Source organism: Ptychodera flava (assembly GCF_041260155.1).
Source record: "Ptychodera flava strain L36383 chromosome 3 unlocalized genomic scaffold, AS_Pfla_20210202 Scaffold_26__1_contigs__length_13983176_pilon, whole genome shotgun sequence".
Lineage (NCBI taxonomy): Eukaryota > Metazoa > Hemichordata > Enteropneusta > Ptychoderidae > Ptychodera > Ptychodera flava.
In genome coordinates this window covers 5869099-5889577 of record NW_027248280.1, presented here as the reverse complement: position 1 = coordinate 5889577, position 20479 = coordinate 5869099, and the positions used below count along the sequence as shown (strand labels likewise).

General features: G+C 37.1%; 1 protein-coding gene and 1 long non-coding RNA gene across 9 annotated transcripts in view; one reads left to right on the top strand and one right to left on the bottom strand.

Annotated features, from left to right (window-relative positions):
- Window positions 1-283: 283 nt before the first annotated feature.
- LOC139125807 (uncharacterized) lies at window positions 284-4918 on the bottom strand. The gene is made up of 2 exons (XR_011550358.1): window positions 4414-4918; window positions 284-3724 (listed from the first exon to the last, which is right to left on the bottom strand). It is a non-coding gene; the product is annotated as an uncharacterized lncRNA (long non-coding RNA).
- Window positions 4711-20479, top strand: part of LOC139125805 (uncharacterized) — a 105490-nt gene continuing 89721 nt past the window's right edge. For 2 of the 8 annotated variants that reach the window (XM_070691897.1, XM_070691896.1), the window contains exons 1-4: window positions 4711-5046; window positions 5646-5792; window positions 6015-6096; window positions 6214-6323. In XM_070691897.1, the coding sequence (XP_070547998.1) occupies window positions 4815-5046; window positions 5646-5792; window positions 6015-6061 (426 nt within the window). In that variant the 5' untranslated portion in view covers window positions 4711-4814 and the 3' untranslated portion in view covers window positions 6062-6096; window positions 6214-6323. The other 6 variants (XM_070691895.1, XR_011550353.1, XR_011550357.1 and 3 more) reach the window with 6 other exon arrangements.

Sequence of the window (20479 nt, the reverse complement as noted above, 5' to 3'; positions counted from 1 at the left end):
CCAGTATTCTACAACAAATCTGTCAAGCAGAGATACAGAAAATATTACAGGAGTGGAACAGCTTCTCGGCACAAAAAATGGCTGGGCTCATTCAGATTACATACATGCAAACTTTGTTGGGGTATAGCTGCAAGCACTTTTATGTTGATACATATACATGTAGTCTAATCTGCCTGCAGAAGTCCTACGTGTCCATGTTGATTGTACGCGATAAATTTTTCCATGGGCTTTACAGTTTTCTGAATAATCATTGTGTACAAAAAACCAAACAAAGACATAAACCTTAAGAAATCAAGTGTCAGTATTTATTAACAAATACTCTGCCAGTTAATGGATTCATAATGCATACAGTGTTTCTCCTGGATATAGCAAAAAACTTTTGTACAGTGTCTATGCACTCATTGTAAAGGCCAATTTCTAAGTAAATTAGCTGAATTATTACTACTCCAGTGACAGTACATTTGATGAAGGAAATCAGTGAAAACGAAGGTATTGATACAATTTATGATTTTCAATATCTGCCAAAGGAACATGCTAAGCTAACACTTATGATGTAAATACAAGGTCATCATTATAAAGCCTGGGCAGTCTTTAACCCATTCACTTGTATTTGCATGTGTAGTGGACCTGTAAACCAGCGTTTTTAGTACATTCTTTCTGAACTGTACATGTGTAATGTACAATTGAAATCATCAAGTTAATCACACTCTACTGTATTTGGAAATTCACATACATAGGAAATGTCTTTTACAACAACATTTACACACAAACCTAGAATTTGGTCTGCCTTTAATGCTTCTAAAGCATCATGGTTAGTTTGTATGCCTCTACGAGGATGCACATGACCAAGAGAAATGTTCAGAAAATTCTCTGTTCCAGTATTTGCATAAATATCTGAAGGTTCTTCAATATTTTCTAGTCTTTGTATAAATGCTAAACTCACTCTGCACTGACAACGCTGATGTTCTCCACACCAGCATTGTGGTACACCAAAGAAGCACACAACACCAAAATGAACGAGGTTATTTACATTATCGAAATATTTAACAGTGAAAGAATTTCTAACAGTAACCCTTGAATACTCTAATGAGTGTACAGTCTGTCCATTGACAGCCATTCGTTTATAGAAAAGCATCTTTTTTGGTCTCCAACCAAGAAAAATGTACAACTCCATTCAAAATGGTGTCAGAAACTGTTTTGAATATCCTCTGCCCAAAGGTCTGACCAACTCATCATGTTGTCTTGCATTGCATGTGAAAGATATATGTCTACACATCTTTCTGAGAAACACTGATTCTGTATGGCCTGACACTGCTTCAATCATTTTAGGGATAGTTTGCATAATGTTCACGGCGCCAACAATTTGTAAATCCACGTGTTGTGTGCCATGAAACAGCTTTAGTAGATTGCCATTCATGTCTTCAAATGGAAAGCATGAATATGCCCTAGTGGCCCAAGTTCATGGACACACTGTAGCAAATGCAGAAGGGAATGCAAATTTAGAGTGTAATGCTGTGGTCCATATAGACTTTCAAACATGTACTAAACAAAATATCTCAGTAAACGTTCACTCTTAACAATATCATCACTGGCAATTGAGTCTTTGCAGAGGTGGAAAATGCCTTCGACAAAGCTGGAATAGTGATACAGATACAATGGTGGAAGGAGGTCAGCTAAAATAGGAAGAGAATAGAAGAACAGCCAGGATCTCATTTCTGATGCCTTCCAATATTTGAAATGATTGCTGATTGTTCTAGGAATGCGAGTAATTATTGAAGGTGGTTTAATTTTTAGAAGACGTTCGTCAATCAGATCAAGAAATTTAATCAGCGAATATTCTTCTGAAGAATATTGTGGAGAGAACCATAAAGTATGCAAACGTTTTGCGATACCCATCAGTGCCATATGCATGTAGTCAATAGATGTACTTTTCACATAATCATAATACTTACAGGCCATTAAGAATGAAGGGCCTTTGATGCCCTTTACAGTCTGTCCAGTAGCCTCAGCTTGAATTGCACTTTCAAAAGACTCATCTGCTGTCCTTAGAACCCCAAGAGGATTTTCTGTATCATATGGAAAGATATGTACATGTCCCTTTTTGGTAGTAGTGTGTGTTTTTCCTGGCTGCAGACATTTTGGACATCCATAATGACCATTGAATTGTATACAATTCAAGACTAAGCTTTTGGCAGGGAGATCAGCTGTTCCACATAGAAGGAAAGCTTTACATTTACAGCCTTATCATTAATAATGACTTCAATACCTGAAGATTCTAGACGCTTAAGACTTTGGTGAAGAGGGGCTGTGAAATTTAACATGGCAGGTTTACTTTCACCAAACCATTAACCCAGAGAAAATGATATTTTCTTTCAACCTTCTGACTTTGGGGGGTAATTCATTTATTGCTAAATACATGGGCCAAATGGAATATTTAGAACTTTTAAATACTGGAACACCATCTGTATTCCAGGTAAAGGACAAATTAAATGGATATTTACTCGATAATGGACCATCACTGCCTGAGAGTTTCTTGTACAAGTCACCATCATATATATCTTCAATACCATGGCCTGTTTTTGAATCTAGTAAATCTGTGTTTCAGTAATTTGACAAAGGACTGACGACTGAATAAATTTTGCAGTTGACTCTCTATAGGAATTTCTAGAAAATATGATTTTGATTTTAAAGAAGTTAAGTCATAAAGGCAAAAAGTATTGGTGCAAATAGTTTGATTGCTTTTGACCGGAGTTAGACAGCGGGAACAATAGTAATGCTTAATTAAAGGTGATTCCAGCTCTGAAAAATATTTTTTAAAATGAAAGAGACTTTTCAAGCCTGGATGTTGTTCAAGGCAGTGTAAACTTATCAGAGTCAGTAGGTCTTGCAGTTGTGTTCCACTAACAGAATGTGTCACAGTGTACATTAAAATCAGAAGCATACTAACTGAAACCGACATGGTGTGTCCTCTATAAATTGGCTTGTCACTGCTTTCATGTGGTTTGTCATCACCCTCATTATCAAACTGTTCATCACCGCTACTGGTACTTTCATTATCATCGTCACTGTCATTCTGTTGAATTTCACAATGGACAGGGCTATCAAAATAGTTATTGGCACAGTCATGAAGCCCATTAGTAACATTCTGATCACATGAATTATTTTCATCCTCTGTCTCCATCATGGATTCAATGTTGTTGCTGTGATTTTCCTGTTCAAATGCAAAGGAACTGTGAGAAATTGAGACATAGTCATCATGTAGTCCTTTGTTTGACTGATATTGTTGCCTGTGCTGGCTCCCATCTTGCTCCACCAAACAGTGGTTATTCCTATCATTCCACACACTCGCATCATTGCCACACTCAATAGTGTGATTATTGTCATTAGGATGTGTAGTGGTAGGTATATATTCGGCAGACGTATCTATCGGAGTATGTTGACATTCACCATGATGACTACTGGAACTGGTGGAAGTCTGTTGCCTGGACGAAATGGTGTTTTCCTCATGTATTGTATGAGCTAAACCATCTACTCCATTCTCAATAATATTTGACTCGTGCAACAATGCTGAACTATCCCGACTATTCTCAATTAGAGTTTCAGTCAATGGATGTACATTACTGATAGCTTCAAACCGCAGTCTTGGCAAGAAGTCATGTTTCTTGTACTTGGCTGGTCTTACATAACCCAAACTGTTCACACGTTTTGCTCCATCAGGGTCACCCTACAAAAAAGGAGAAATACATAAATAACCTCAGCCAAAGAGTAGAATAATAATGACGGAAGTAGTGAATACATGTTGTTGCTGGATGAGGCAAATGTGGTTTTACCTTACAGTAAATGCTAAGCTTAAAACATGAACATGTATTTTAATTTTAGTTTAAAATTACATCGCATTTCACTGTGATAATTTGAGAGTGGAGAATTTCACAACATGAAAAACGATTTCATCTTGGTGTATGGTCAGATAATTCTAAAATAGTTGCTGCTTGCAAGCTAATATTTGAATATCTGCGACATGAGCAAGAAATCTGGACAGTCTCCAACCGTACTTTACCTTAAAACAGTTACCGTTCAGGTAATACTATCATTAGCCCCATGATAAAAATAAATTAAGTTTCACAAGCGAAGACAATATTCTTAGTTTTAACAGCACATGGGAAGTTATTACCGAAGATATTCAATCCCTACTGAACTGAACTGCATGCATGCATACGATGTGGCAAAGAACGCTGTGTGCAATGGGCATCACTTCCGGGTTATACAACTCTGCCAAACTGCAAAACTTTGCTTACATTCAATTCCCTTACCAACGTACGAACTTTCTGGTTTGTTAATAACATATTTCTTAGTAATTATTACAAAATCGCACATGGAAGAACACAAACGAGGAATATTTCCGTTGGTACTTACCTCGTAGTGATCGAGGTGGTGATCGGCCACGGCGTGCACAAAGTTGGCTGGCAATGGAAATGGCCGGCCCTAAGACGAGCGAACACAAGAAAACAGCTTGAAGTTCCAAGATACAATCGTAACCATAAATTGTGCAAAAGCTATGTGCACAGAAACTGCAATAGGTTACCTATAAGTCGGATAAATTAACTCTTCTGACTGTAAAACCGGCGTCGCGCGTCGCCGTGTAACTTCCACAATCTCATCAGCATTGGAAGACAACGCCGCGCTTGCGCATTTGACTTCTTAGTGCCGTGTGCAGTCATACGAGAATGAGGCTCTGGCAGTTTTGGCGGTAAGCCTGAACCATATACATCGTACGTGACGATCGCCGTTCCAGTTATACTCGTAAACAATAAACTATGGATTTGATACTGGATGCCAATGACCCAGACGTCAGAAAACGGCTTGATACTTTAAAGTACCGTGGTAGCGGATTCTTATGCGTATTCTGGGAAGACCAACAGTTTGGAACTATTCCGGAGGATGATGTACTCAAGAAGAAAACTGGCGATCCACACGAATTCAAATATGGCGATGTGATAGTAGCAGAATACGACAAAAAACACTATGATGCTATCTACATTACTCAAGGTGAGTGTATTTAAATCACGTTTCTATGTTTTTACAATCTATGTTCGCTAAAGTCTTCGTAATTGATTGTGATACAGTTTGTTAAGCAACTTAATTGGAGTAGAGTAACAACAAACATCTCTGCAAAAACGTTATCATTTGCAAGAATGCAATCTCATTGGATCAACAATGACGTAATTTGGCCTGTCTTCTTTAGAACTTTTTCACTGACCAACTCGTGGTAGTACTACCTACATGGTAGTAGATTACTATGGATATCTAAGAGGTGTTTTATGCTATGAAATAATACTGCAATAAGCAAGCAGAATGTAATGTGGTTTGTATTTCAGAGTCTATATATGTATATATGTATATATATATATATATATATATATATATATATATATTTGGACTAAAATTTATTTTCCAACTGTACAATGCGCATAACAGGATTCCATGGTGGTGTATGCAGAGCATAATAAGAAACGTACTGTTGTAGTCAACCACCGAAAAAATACTGAGAATTTCCAAAATTTACATACAGAGGCCCATGTGTAAGGTTGTACACATACTTTGATTTTTATTTTCAATGCATTCATGTAATATTAATGTATATTTAGGTGCCAGTGAAGATGAATTATCAGACTTGGCAAAGGATTTGTTCTCAATGTGGAAAAGGAAGTGTCGAGATAGGATGGCTTCAGATAAAAGAAAACCAAAGAAAAAGACATTTGATGATTTCTTTGAACAGGACACAGAAAGAGATGGTAAGTACTTTCTTTATTGAATGCAAATTTTATTGTAAATGCACAATGTAAATAACTATTTATTTTTTCACATTATCTAGGCACTTGACATAATTTGTGTACGCTCCTGGGAGTGTTGTTCATGCATTACTGCAAAGTCACTCATTTGCAAGACATGTAGAAATAGGCTTATCTTACATGTCTATTAAATATATGTAATGAAACTTTCGGTTATTTCTCCAGTAAGCCCTACGAAATCAAGAAAGGTTGAGGCCAGTAAAGAAGAATAATAAAAAAGTGTAGAGGCTACCAATAAGACCAAGAGGTAAGGACAAGTTTATATGATTACAGTTATTCAGTGGAAAATGTTAATGCATGTTATCCAAAAGTCAAGATTAATTGACAACCTGTGATGACTTGTCTCTCATTTCTTTTCTGTCAGGCTTGCGGAAAAGAAGAATACTGGGGGAAGCACAAAATCAACAAAAAGAGTAATCAAACAAAATGCATCCAAGAGTAATTTAACTGTAGAAGAAGAAGAGCGTAAGAAAGGTAAACTATTGACCGTTGCTCTTCTTATATTATTCTGTCCCATTATAATGCCACACATCTTTTGAGTACAAAAAAGTTTTGCTTCAATGTATACGGGGTAAGGATTGTCTAAAGTGATTTGGAGAAACAATAGGGCAAAAACTTGTTATTCCAAGAGTTCTTGCGTCTTAGTCATTTTGATTTGTTGCTGCACTGGGGGGGGGGCCTGATGGATAAATTGCTGTTTATTGATTGATGTACATACAGGTATATGTGCAGGATATGGGTTGTATATAACCTATGTCATGACCATACATGTACCTTTTAACTGTTACAATTTTTGACAAGGCAAGTTTCTGTGGCTCAAAACAACTTTAGTCACCTATTTTTTTTATTTATTTCTGTATGAATGACCGAGGCCTAAAGCTGCAAAGGAACAGAAGCAATTGGCTGAAAAGGCAAAGAGAATGGCAACACACCATCAAGCCAGACTGTTGTTCGGCAGAATGGATGCAGAGAAAACTCTAAGGCATGATGTCATCCCTCATGATAAATCTGTTACTGTAGTTCCTAATTGCACTACACCCAGTACAAAAGACCCTGATTTGCCTTCACATAACACTCCCCCTAACAGCACTATATCCCATATTGTGGCTTCCAGCCCATCTCCTAGTAATATATGTGATATGCAAGTTAAAGAACCAGCTACCCCTGCCCTCCCAGCCCAGTGCTCGTTCAAACTCATTCAAACAATCAAATCAATCACATGTCATTAGCATTTCCCCTGATAGCCAATCATCTTGTCATGGTAATGATCCCCATAATAAAACGGGCCCTGGTCACCTTTCCCATAGTGATCAGTCCTTTCAAAGTACCTATACCAACCGAGGCCATTCTCAGAAGTTTGACCTAGATAGCAATGAGTCCTCCCAGCATGCCACTAAACCACATACCATTCCATACAGTGACAATATAAACTCATCTCATACTTTCTGTATGCCTGACCAGTCATCCAGTAAATCACATTCTCATGAGCACAGTTCATATACGTATTTTGACATGGACTCTTCATCTACTGAAGTATCCAGCCAACTCCCCAATAATTTCAATCACATGCAGCCATCCCCTTCTAAAGCAAGTCAAACATCTCAGCCCCCAGTTTCATTCGACACCACCTCCTCCTGCCTTGCAATGCTTGCAGATGATTGCGCTGTATGCCATGTAAAAGAGAGAGAAAATAAAGCTCTTCAAGCAAAAGTACTTCAGCTAGAAAGAAATCAGCATCACATGAAATCAGTCAATAATGACTTAATGGCAAAGCTCAGTAAGTGGCAACAATATGTGTCATTCCCTATACATCCACGCAGTAATGCTTCCATAAATATGCTAAGTCAACCATTCTTTGCTACTAACAGCCCATTTACACATGTTACTGCAGTCGAAGGCTCAAAGTATTCACTACTGTTCTACACCCAGTCAAAGTTGGCACAACATTTCACCGTGCTTTACCAGCCGCAACAGAGAACGTCAAAGCTGTCATTGGTTCCTTGTGTAACAGACGCACCTCTGATCTACCATTGTCTTCTAGCATACATTTATGATGGGGTAACGTGTATGTTTATCACCAGGATAAGCTTACCGATGTATGCACACCTATGACTACCGTGAAAACACTATGAACATAAGATCATTTTGACAACAGAAACATGACTGTATGTGACTTTCAAACACTCCATGGTGAACATGTACACAAATAAAAGTGTTTTATTACAACAGGAAAGGTTCACCTATTCAACATTTTACCGATAAACAATGTAAAAATCACAAGCTTGTTCCCAAAGGTCAAACTGAATCTTTTGTCTATGAATGCACACCAGTGATATCATAAACAAAGGTGGGAATTTGCCTACTGTGTGCACATGGAAAAGGGGGTTGCAGTTGCATCTGCTGCTGCGTATTAATGAACACAAATTGCTGTAAAGTTGTCGCTTTCAGCATGACACCAATGAGGAAGAATAGAGAAATTCACTGATATTCTAACCTAGTCAAAGTTTGCCCCCAAAATTTCACGGTGCTTTGCCCAACCCGGGATAGGAGATCAAATCGGTCATTTGGACAGTGAATAGCATTGATCACCGTATTGAAATTGACAAATCTTGTCTTCTAGGTTTGATGGGAATGGCACATTCTTATTGAATAAAACTGGAATCCCCAATTTTACTGCCAACCAACGTTTCCCAGGCTCATTGTTAGTTCTGTCCTCCATCAATTTCAAACGGGGTACCGAATTTTAATCCAAGAAATCACAAATCGAGTGCGTAAAACGTTTACAGTATCTCATGTCACGTTTACAGAAGATAGCGTCGAAGGTCTCACGATCTTGAAGTTGACTTGATGATAGGGAGTAAGTGTCGGCATTACACCGAACAGATATCATATTCCATATCACCTTTGTCGATATTACATTAAAAATCATCTTCCACTAATGCTAACATAGGGAAGTTATTAGCGCGTCTCTTTGCATCATAATCTCTACGGGAATAATGCACGCCTTTTCAAGCGGTAAGAAATCACCACTCGCTGATTGATACAGAGATATCACGTACTCAAAGTTCCCATTCACCGGCAAACGTTGAGATCCGTTCATGACTTGGTGACTTTCCGGGATATTGTCAAGAATTACCGTTAAAGTCATTTGATGAGACGCATCTGCATTATAAGTCGCACCCTCCTTTGATTGACTTGAGTAGGATGAAATCCTTAAATTTTCAAAAATGGAAAACGTATGCATTATAAGTCGCACCCCTTTTCCAGCACAGCTGTCACACTACCAGCCACCATTGAGGTTGGCTCTATTCATCAAAAGTTGAAACTTTGTTGTTCCTTGGGGTTCAATAAAATTGAAACATGTTTCTCAACCATGGGCAACCACATCCTCCAAAAGAGAGCTACCATAAGCAAACTCTTCTTGTAATTATCTTTTAAAGTTATTTATTCAATAAAGGTGAACTTCTATCAGTAGGCCCCCCACTCCTCGAAAAAAAATAATCTGAGAATTTCCATGTTATTAGTGGTAACGCCCTCTTTAAAAATGCAAAAAGTACATATTATAAGTCGCACCCCATCTTTTGAGAAATAATTCGGGCTCAAAATTTGCAACATCATAATAAAAGACGCGTCTTATAAAATGACTTTAACGGTACTTTGTCGTCCTACGAGCATCCCTGTAAAACAAAGGAACATTACTTATTATAATAAGTTGATAATTTTTTAAGGGAAGGTGTCAAATGCAAGAAGTGTACTGTTCACAATACTTACATATGATCTTAATATTGGTCAAATTCATCCATTAGCTGCTCAAGGAAAGGGAATAAAATTACAATTATGCCATTCCACTCTACTGTACACTTTTGAATGTTTTCGTTTGAATTTGTTTGGTCAAATAGACATCACAGTCGGAAGCAGACGTAATCTATAATATCTGAAAGCGTACCTTTGCGCCTGGTATTGTCTGTCGTTCCGAGTTCTTTGCTGAGCTGTCGGCCTATGTAATCAAACGAAATAACCCAATTAAAAGCTAACATTGTGCCTCTGTATCTAAGCAAAAAACACCCCTTAATTCCATAGGTTCCTACATCTATATGCACTGACTTTGGTTGTGCAGAAACCACAATCGTTCCACTTGCCTCTGTCAGAGTGGGTATAGTCTCTCTTATGCCTGTATTGTGGGCCTTCCTGATTTGCCAGCCCACTTGCAGCCCCTGAAGTAAGCTGATCCCTGTTTCCCTGCTGCGTCCTTGGTTTCCTTGGTGATGGACAGTTCTTTGTCATATGGCCTAGCCCATCACACTTGTAACAAGAGAAACGACCTTCTCCTGTCAACTCTTTCTGTACATTCTTTCTACTGGTACAGCGTGTCCTCACATGACCTTTCTCGCCACAATTAAAACACACTGTACTCTCACTAACTGTTTGGCTTGCCTTGATGTTGGGTTTCAAATTGCCTTTTAACTCATTGAGATGTTTCCTGAGGAGAGTTTCAATGATCTCTGTCAGATTGTTTGGACTATCAGTGTCAGCATCCTCTTTATCACAATTTCTCACAAATTTCTTTGCATGCTAATCTTTCTTGCCAACCTCGTATTTTAGCAAATAATTCTCTTCCTCGACAGCCACTGCTATAGCATCTTCCAAAGTTTTTGGCTTAACCCTATGTAGCGCATCTCTTATAAGTTATTGCCCTATTTCGATTGCGTTGTCAATTGTTCTGGCGCAATCCTATCGATGACGTCAGCAGAGAAATCAGCATATGCAAGCCTACACAGTCTACGTATGGTGTATCCAAAATCTGTAAGGGATTCATTCCGCTTACGTCTGCGTGATTGTAACTCAGACTTATGAGTAGCTGCAAGCTTGCTAGTTCCGAACCTCTTTTCAAGAAGTTCGCACATACGTTTAAAGCTAGCTGGGCCCACTCTACGCTCATCAATCACAGTACTTTTCGCCCTATCTTTCAGGTGAATAAGCAGTTGCATGGCCATCATCTGATCTGACCATCCATTTATGGTGGCCATTTCTACGAAATAAATTTTGTAATCCTCCCATGGGGTGCTACCATCATACCTATCAAGCACTAACTGTAGCTGGGTGGAGACCGTATTGCCACTGTTTACCGGTGTTTTCTGTTCGGGGACACTTTGGTTAGTGCATATGGCTGTTTCATCAACTTTGACTGTGTCAGGTGTGGCCTGGCTGGGATGCGTTAGTATTAACAGTTACATTCTCTGGTCGACTGTTATCTGTAGGTGCCTGTTTTGTGGGTGTTCTGTCAGTGGGAGCAGGGTCGTTACCTAGCTCGGGAATATTAATTAACTCTATCAACCTTTCCTCAGATACATGTACTCTCTGTTGACTGGTCCGCCTATTAATTTCATGCACTTGATCACGCATTACCTCCTGCATTTGCCTGATCTCATTACGCATTAGTTCTTGCATCTCCTGACTTCTCTCGCCTCCCTTTCATAATCAACACTATTTATTACTCCTGACACATTCTCTGTCATCTGTCCTCATGCCGACATCAGCACCATTACTCAACCTCTGGCCTACATCTCCTTCATGAACACTGCCACTCACATTTCTACGTTCATTGTAACCTCTATCGTTCTCACGCAATCTCTGGTTTGCTGGCACACTTGTACTCAAACCATCAGTCAGAAGTCTGCCATCTCTACCACAAAACACCGTACTTGGAATTTGATCTGTTTCACCTATCGCATCAACTAAAGTCAAAGGCTCGTAATAGTAATCACCCTCACTAGACTCGCCCACACTTCTAGCGTCATCATGCCTCTCACCATCGAAACTCATTGATTCAGCCATCCTTTGAAAATATACAAAATTATTATATACTTTTTTTTTGATGAAACAAACTTCTACGACTGTAAACTAAGCTACGAAAAATGCAAAGTCAAAAGTGAACGCTTTCCCTATGCGAATCACAACAGTAATCAAGGCACACACAGAAAATATAGTAATTCTCTTATTTGTTCTAATTATAAATATAAAATATATATTAAGTTACAATAATAAGAAAAACTTATCTGACTCCTATGCGTAAAAAGGGGGTAGGGGAGTAACGTGAAGTACAGTCTATGAGCTCTACAGTTGCCCGGGTTAATTAAGTGTCCGTCTGCTGTGTTCACTGTCCAGTCGAACATACAATTTCTTGATCCGGTAACTTCTACACAGATCCTGTTCAAATCCTTTCCCGTAGCACATGTGCACAGTTCCCTTACCAAAAACATAGGGCTATTTTTAGTAGGTGATAGCGCTATTTTACAGAGGTGACAAATAGGTGACAAAGAGGTGGAAGCTTTGTGTACAGAGCTTTATTTCCAACTGAAACAATGGATATCTACTTGAAAATCTACCTACACCTATCACAAAACTACAAGCTAACAGGTAGGTCTATCATAGGCGATAAGTAGTAATTCCAGCGAAATATTTATGAGATGCAAATTAAGTTATTTAAATATCTACGAAAATTTCCTGCACACCTACCACTTGCCTCGCCTGGAAAAAAAGTCCGATAAGTATGATGAAATCTTCAATTGTGTATTTTTGCAGCTATTTTAGCCACTTTCTCTGGCCACTGCATTGAGCTATCAAAGATTTCCACCTTCTTCGTCAACATGTGTCAAAAATAGTTATTCTCTACATAAACACAGCGGAGCTACATCGGCCGCTAGGTCGCTTGTTATGGTTTTTTGATGTCAAGAGCCATAACTCTGGTAAGTCTCAACTGATTTTATTCAAGTTGGTACATAGACATTGACTTATATCATACATAATGAATGCATTTTGATTTTTTAGACATCAAGATCAAATATGGCTGCGTGGGCGGCGATTTTGTTTCGATTTCTCATGTACAGAGCCATAACTCAGACATATTTCCATTCGTATCATTCAAAGTTGGTACAAGGACATTGACCTGTTTCATACATACATGTATGCACGTCAATTTGTTTCACCTCATGTAGCAGTATGATGTTAATTATTGATGTTTCGTAATTAGGCTGATACCGATTTTTCGAGAAATACTGCATCAAATTTCATGAAACTTGGTACAGATGTTAAGCTCACATTGCCTTAACAGTGAAAAAGACATTTATCAGTGTCATTTTAATTAATTTGTAATTGCATATGTAATGAACTTTCCTAATTAGAGTGATATATCCACAAATACTGCGTCAAATTTGATGAAACTTGATACAGATGTTGATCTTATAGTGTTGTAAATACTGCATCAAACTTTATGAAATATGGTACTGGTGATAATCTGTTAGTGTTAGGATAGTATGCAAAAATGTTTGGCAACATCCTGTCGATTAATTCCTAGTTGACTCATTTAATGACCTTTTGTAATTAGGATGGCGGCCTACATTGGTTTTATGTTTTCATCACCATGGAACTCATTCTTGGCCATTGAGCGCCATCTGTATCAAAGTATTTTTAGCACAGACCTATTAAATGTCAAAGTTCCAAAGATTTAAAAAACATTGAATTGGCGGGGACTGTGTCATCAACGATGACTTGTTTTTTAGCTACTATAGACTATAGTCTATAGAAGCTATTGGGATGGGTATCCGTCCGGCGTCCGTCGTCAGTCTGTATGTATGTATGTATGTATGTATGTATGTCCGTTTGTGAGGCGTCCGTCCACTCAAATATCTTGAGAACCGCAGTACTTACTGATTTGATATTTGTTGTGTAGATGAAAAATATGATTTTGAGAAACTCTTTTTTTTAATTTTTTGATATTGTTGAAAATAGGCAAATTAATGCCAAAAAAGGTGTTTTTGGTAAAAAATCTTCTTCTTCATAACCGCTGGTCAGACAGCTTTGTTATTTGGTATACAGGTCCCTAGGGATAACCCAACTTAGATTTGTTCAAATTGTGATGAAATATGCAAATGTGTATTTTTAAGGAATTTTTTTGTCATTTTTGGTCAAAATTTGACTTACATTGTATGTAATTCTTGTACTGTATAAACCCTATCAATTCACCCAGAAAATAATAATTAATATGATTTTAAATAATTGAATTAATTAGGAAATCATCAAAGCCAAAATAATTTTAGTGTGGAATTATCAGAAAGTTTAACTTTTTTGACAGTTCATAGTGAAATGCTTACCATCTTGGAGGATTAAAACATATAAAGGCAACTTTCCTGAATCCCAACTTTGATATATTCTGAACCACCATTTATGTTATCTAAAAGAAATTGCTCATAATAGTTTGTCATGATAGGGTGGTCAAATAAATAGAGATAGAGAAAGTTCTAATTTCCATTTATGGTTGACTTGGTAAGGATAAATAAGATTACTTTTTGAGGAAAAAAATAGAGTGGTCAATTAAAAGACTGGTCAAAGTGATAGGGTTTTTATGGTAAAGCTGAGCTGTAAGATTCCTCGTGCTATTTATAGCAATTATGCAATCTGTGTAAACAGTGCAATGAAAGTGTAACATGATTCCTTATAATGCTTTTGATGACCTTGAACTTCTTAAGTTACAAACATTTGTCTCTTCAGTGTGCTTTCTCTGAGTACGTACTGTCTCAACTTATTCAACAGAACTTACTTACAATGTTAATTTGAAAGTTAAAATATGCTTGGTTAATAGGATGAAAATACTGATATTAAAAGATAACCTGCTCAAGATTCTTTATAACCTGACAGATACGCTGTTTTTTTATGACGTAAATCTTGATTTAAGCAAGTCTTGTTTACTTTAATTAGAATGTAATTAACTCTCGTTATTTGCTATTATAGACTAATATAGTCTCATGAAATATGCAAATCTGTATTTTTACGGAATTTTTTTCCCTTTTTGGTCAGGCCATCCTGAAATGAGCTATCAAAGATATCCACCTTCTTCATCAATACATGTGTCACAAAAGGTTATTCTCTACATAACACAGCAGAGCTCTGTCAACTGTTGGGTTGCTTGTTTTTTTCAAAACCGCTGGTCAGACCGCTTTAATATTTGGTTTACATGTCCCTAGGATGACCTTAGTGAGATCATTTCATACAGTCAGGAAATACTTAATTTTGTATCCATGTCTATAGTAGCTTCAGGGACTTTGGCCCTATGTTTCTAAAATGCTACAGTAGGTGTTTATCATACAGGGGTAGGATGGCAAGGTCCACTGTGTTCGCAGAGGATGGGAAAACTGATTTGCAGATCTCTGTCATTGATTGCCTGTCAAACTGTCTGATATTTGATCATATGCAAAGATATGATTGTTTTCCCCATATCGGTATTTTCAAGGCTTTTGGAAAATATATAATTTTGGCAGTTTTGAACTTTTGTATTTGATTTACAGTAGAGGTACTTTATTTGAAAGTGTCCAATATACCCATCCTGGTTTCTCAGTCTTGCACACTCAATGACAATATCCTAAATTTACAAGTGTACTGAAGTTTATTAAACTCTATTGCATGCATGCATACACGGTTATCAATATAATTGTGTTTGCTCTTTCTACTTTATTTCAGGGTGGAAGATGGAGTGAAAAAATGAGAATGCTTCAAAATACATCAAATTTTAAAAGTTGTTAATACTATTAATATGCTAATAGTAAAACTGGTTTAATCGCAAGTGGAAGGGAGAAAGTCTTCATCGGACTGCATAAGAAAGAACATGCAGTGGCCATAAAACGCATTGAAAGTCATGTTTTACAAGATGATGAATTGAAGGTATTCAGATTTCTATCTGAAAAAACTGAACCCAAACCTACCTATGGTAATATCCTGCCTCAGATAGGAGAAGAGGAGGATGATGATTTCACCTACTTAATTACCCCACTTTGTGAAGGTAATCTGGCTGAACTTGTTAATCACAAGATTTCAAGTGATTTGCCAGTCACTGACCTAGACACAAGCCGGTTGCTGTCTTTATGTAAGGACTTCTTGACTGGTCTCCATGAACTTCATAAGATGGGAATCATACACCGAGATATAAAGCCAGAGAATCTTCTAATAGGTGAGTTATCTTATCTGCTCTTAGGTATTATTACAGGTAATTTAGCAGGATTAACTTTTGTAAGTGTACAAGACGGATGAATTCAGAAACATAAACCAAACTAATTTTTTCAGGTACATGTGATATCAGTATTTTCAAGGCTTTTGGAAAATATATTATTTTGGCAATTTTGAACTTTCATGTGAAAGTGTCCAATATACCCATCCTGGTTTCTCAGTCTTGCACACTCAATGACAATATCCTAAATTTACAAGTGTACTGAAGTTTATTAAACTCTATTGCATGCATGCATACACGGTTATCAATATAATTGTGTTTGCTCTTTCTACTTTATTTCAGGGTGGAAGATGGAGTGAAAAAATAAGAATGCTTCAAAATACATCAAATTTAAAAGTTATTAATACGATTAAATATGCTAATAGTAAAACTGGTTTAATCGCAAGTGAAAGAGGGAAAGTCTTCATCGGACTGCATAAGAAAGAACATGCAGTGGCCATAAAACGCATTGAAAGTCATGTTTTACAAGATGATGAATTGAAGTTATTCAGATTTCTATCTAACAAAACTGTACCCAAACCTACCTATGGTAATATCCTGCCTCAGATAGGAGAAGAGGAGGATGACGATTTCACCTACTTAATTACCCCACTTTGTGAAGGTAATCTGGCTGAACTATTTAATTACAAGATTTCAAGTGATTTGCCAGTCACTGACCTAGACACCAGCCGGTTGCTGTCTTTATGTAAGGACTTCTTGACTGGTCTCCATGAACTTCATAAGATGGGAATCATACACCGAGATATAAAGCCAGAGAATCTTCTAATAGGTGAGTTATCTTAGCTGCTCTTAGTTATTATTACAGATAATTAGCAGGATTAACTTTTGTAAGTGTACAAGACGGATGAATTCAGAAACATAAACCAAACTAATTTTTTCAGGTACATGTGATGCATTTAAAAAGTTTTAATGTGACACTATACTTAGAATATATCAAAAGCATTCAATATTTACTACTATTATTTGAGGTCCAGTCTGTGAGCATTTGAATCAGCAAGTTGTTAATTTAATATGTGATTAGCATGTTTCAGGAGCCATCCATGCACAAGTCCCTGCAATTGCTGTTGTTAGTGTTGTTCTCCCAAAGTTGAGATGTTTGCTAATACCAAAATCACTGATATTTAACTTCCCAGAAGTATCTAAGAAGAGGAGAAATACATTGTCAAATATGACATATTTCAAAATCAAATGAGTATCAAGGTTGTTCACTATAATTGCATTTGACTCCTTGTAGAAACTTTTGATCATTTTTTTTTTAATTTAATTGCTGTACATAATGTTCCATTTGTGCCATGAAAACCAACATTATGTTTCATAATATTGTGAACAAGTCATAACAGTACTCTAATGTAAAAAATCAACTGACATCCAGGTAAAAATTGAGACATTTACACTTTTCTGCATATGAGAAACACTGATACAAGAGCTACGATACATGTATGGAAGTACCTCTTTTAAACTTCATGTGAATGTGATATCTCATGAATTCATCAGTGTGTTTAAATTCCTTTGAAACTTCATGAGTTGATAAGGAACTTCCTCAGAGAGTTCTTCGCCTCAGTAGTAAATCAGCCCCATATTTGCTCAAAGTACTGACCATCACTCTCCCTGTATACGGTTACAGGTCGGGATAAGCAGAAACACAGTGATAGAATTGCTGGAACACCCCCACAATCAGCACCTTTTATTATTTCATCACATCTGTGTCAATCAATATACTTATCACAGCCATTGCTTTTCAGGAGAAATGATTCATACTGAGAGGAGTTGAGAAGTTCAACATCTTGGTTTTTTTTTAAGGTTGACATGTCCACTATTATGATTTCATTTCTCACTTTTAAACATAAGCTTGTTTTCAAGAGTCTGTAATCTGCTGACGTTGGTTTTCCAGCCTCATTATGATGACAATGTGTTAGAGAGTACTTTCCTTGTACTGCAATAACCCTATAAATAATATGCTTAAGATTCTAATGTTATTAGTTACACAGAATGTATCTTTTAATTTTGCACAGCAAATTGCAAAAAAAAATGTAGTTAGAGATACATAGCTTCAGTTCAGTCCCCATGATAAAAATCATAAATCTCAAATACAGTTGCATGTTTGTTAAAGTTCCTTTTAAAGTATGACTTAAGTGTATCTTCATAAATGAATTTAACCATCTTCCCCAGATATCCACATTGTCAACATTTGGATTTAAGTTGGCAATGTTGCAAGATGCAGTGGATTATGGAGGAGAGCTTGCGACATACGTATTTGGTTCACCAGAAGACTATCTTAAGTCAAAACACCACACCCTTGATATGCTGAAAGCAAACCATTCAGATGTGATATCGTTATTAGTAATTGATAGAAGTGCACACAATTCATAAATGGTGAGTAATGATTCATACATGTCATGTAAAATAATTCACCTTTAAATTTTGTGCAAATCTTTCATTTTTCATCACAGGCACAAAGTCCTTTTTTTGCCAAAAAATTTACTTGCCCATTTGAAAAATATGCAGTGTCCTACACCTCAGAAATTACTAGAAACGGTTATAACAATACAGTATTTACATATTCTTTCGCTGTGATAATGTATTCTTTTGTTGGTCTATTAACATGTGAATAGATTTCTCCAAAAATACAGGGGTGGCCCACCCCTATGAATCCTCCCTTGGAGAGCATTTTGATTGCGCCTATAAATGTAATTACGATCATCATGATCTCTTTTAGGGATGAATTATTTTCTGGGGACAGATGTAAAAGTTACTTGAATCATTGAATTGTTTGGAGTTTTTGACTATTTCAAGTCTCTGTCCTTTCAACAGGGGTGAAAAACCAAACCTGAGTAATAAAGGAAGACGGAAAGCCCAGGAGGGGGAATTTAGGGAATACTCTGCGCATGTTGGAGAGCTTCGTTCATATTTTCCAGATGTGAAAGTACTGGCATTGACAGCCACAGCTTCAAAGGAGGTCCAGTCTCAGATAAAAGACATTCTTTGCCAACATGACTGCCAAGTAATCAACGTCTGTCCAAACAAGGACAACATCAGATATTCTGTGTTAAAAATTCCCACAGACATCCCATCTACCCTATAGTGGATGTTCTATAAATTAAGAGAAGAAAAAGAGGACTTCCAAGGACAATTATTTACTGTTCATCGATAGATCTGACAGCAAAACTATATCACTATTTTAAGTAGAGTATCCTGTCACCTTTGACTATATAGGCATCAACCATAGTGAGACAGACTCAGTGGTGCAAGAATTGCATTTGCAGGAAATGACAAAAGACACTGAATCAAACTTGCAGATCTACGTTATACATTATGGACCATGTTTTGACCTAGAAAGCTATATTCAAGAACCAGGCAGGGTGGGCAGGGATCATGGAAATCCTTCACATGCAGTTTACAGTGGATGCTGACAGATATTTGTCCAAAACTGAGAAAACATATTCTGAGCATCTCAATATGCAGAAGGATTGAGCACCACCAGAGTTGTTGTGATGTGTGTGAGTGCAAATGTTCAAGTGGTCAGAGTGTGCAACAGGCAAATTTTGTAGAGAAACACCTTGTACCACTACTCTTACTTATACAGACTGTGACATTTTAAGTTCCAGTTCCTCATTAGAATCTGATGCTGTAATTGATAATTCTTGCTCCTCTAGCTCTAATGGCTAAACTCATTTTGACCATGTAAAGGATGATCAGCAGTGTTAATAATGCTAATATTGAAACCTTACACAAAAGGTTTCAATGAGACGACGTACTGACTGTTGATAGAGAACAAAACATTTGAAAAAATTACAGTAGCAGCTACTGTCTCTCATTACAGTAGCAGCTACTGACTCGTCAATCTGATTAGAGTCAGCTGTTGTGATGTCTTCAGTATTTTCGCCCTTATCCCGACCACAACGGTAAGGGCGAAAATACCGAGCACATCACTACAGCAGATTTTAATCACATTGCTGTCTCGTCACATAACATCAAAGTCTGTGGGGTAGAGCCAATGACCATGAACTTCGCATATTTTATACACAAAACTTTATTCATTGTATACAAACTAAGCTTTCATTTTACAAGCAGATGTCAATAAAGCTTTTTTGTATGTCGCAGCGATGTCTGTCTGTCTGTCTGTCTGTCTGTTGGTCCGATATTTCAAAAACGGCCAATCAGATCAGAATCAAATCTGGTAAATAGATTCAATTAGCAAACGGCAAGAACTGATTAGTTTTTGGTGGGTGTGGCTTGCATACTTTTTGCTCATTGAATAATTAATGATTTTAGAAAAAAAAACGGATATACATTAAAAACTTTGCACACAATTTGACGAGATTTGCTACAAATGTTGATCACACCAAAATATATCAGTAGTGGGAACCATTAAGGGGTGACATGAAAGATAGCTGCTAGTTTGCATATTTAATGAACTTTCCTAATTAGGGATGTATACCTGATTTGACTCGATAAAAATTGACCAAACTTGGTATGTATATTGAAGATACTATAATTTAACATTCTTGAAAGTCATCAAGCATTTTAACTTCACCCAATTCCTAATTTGCATATTGATTGATTAATGAACTCT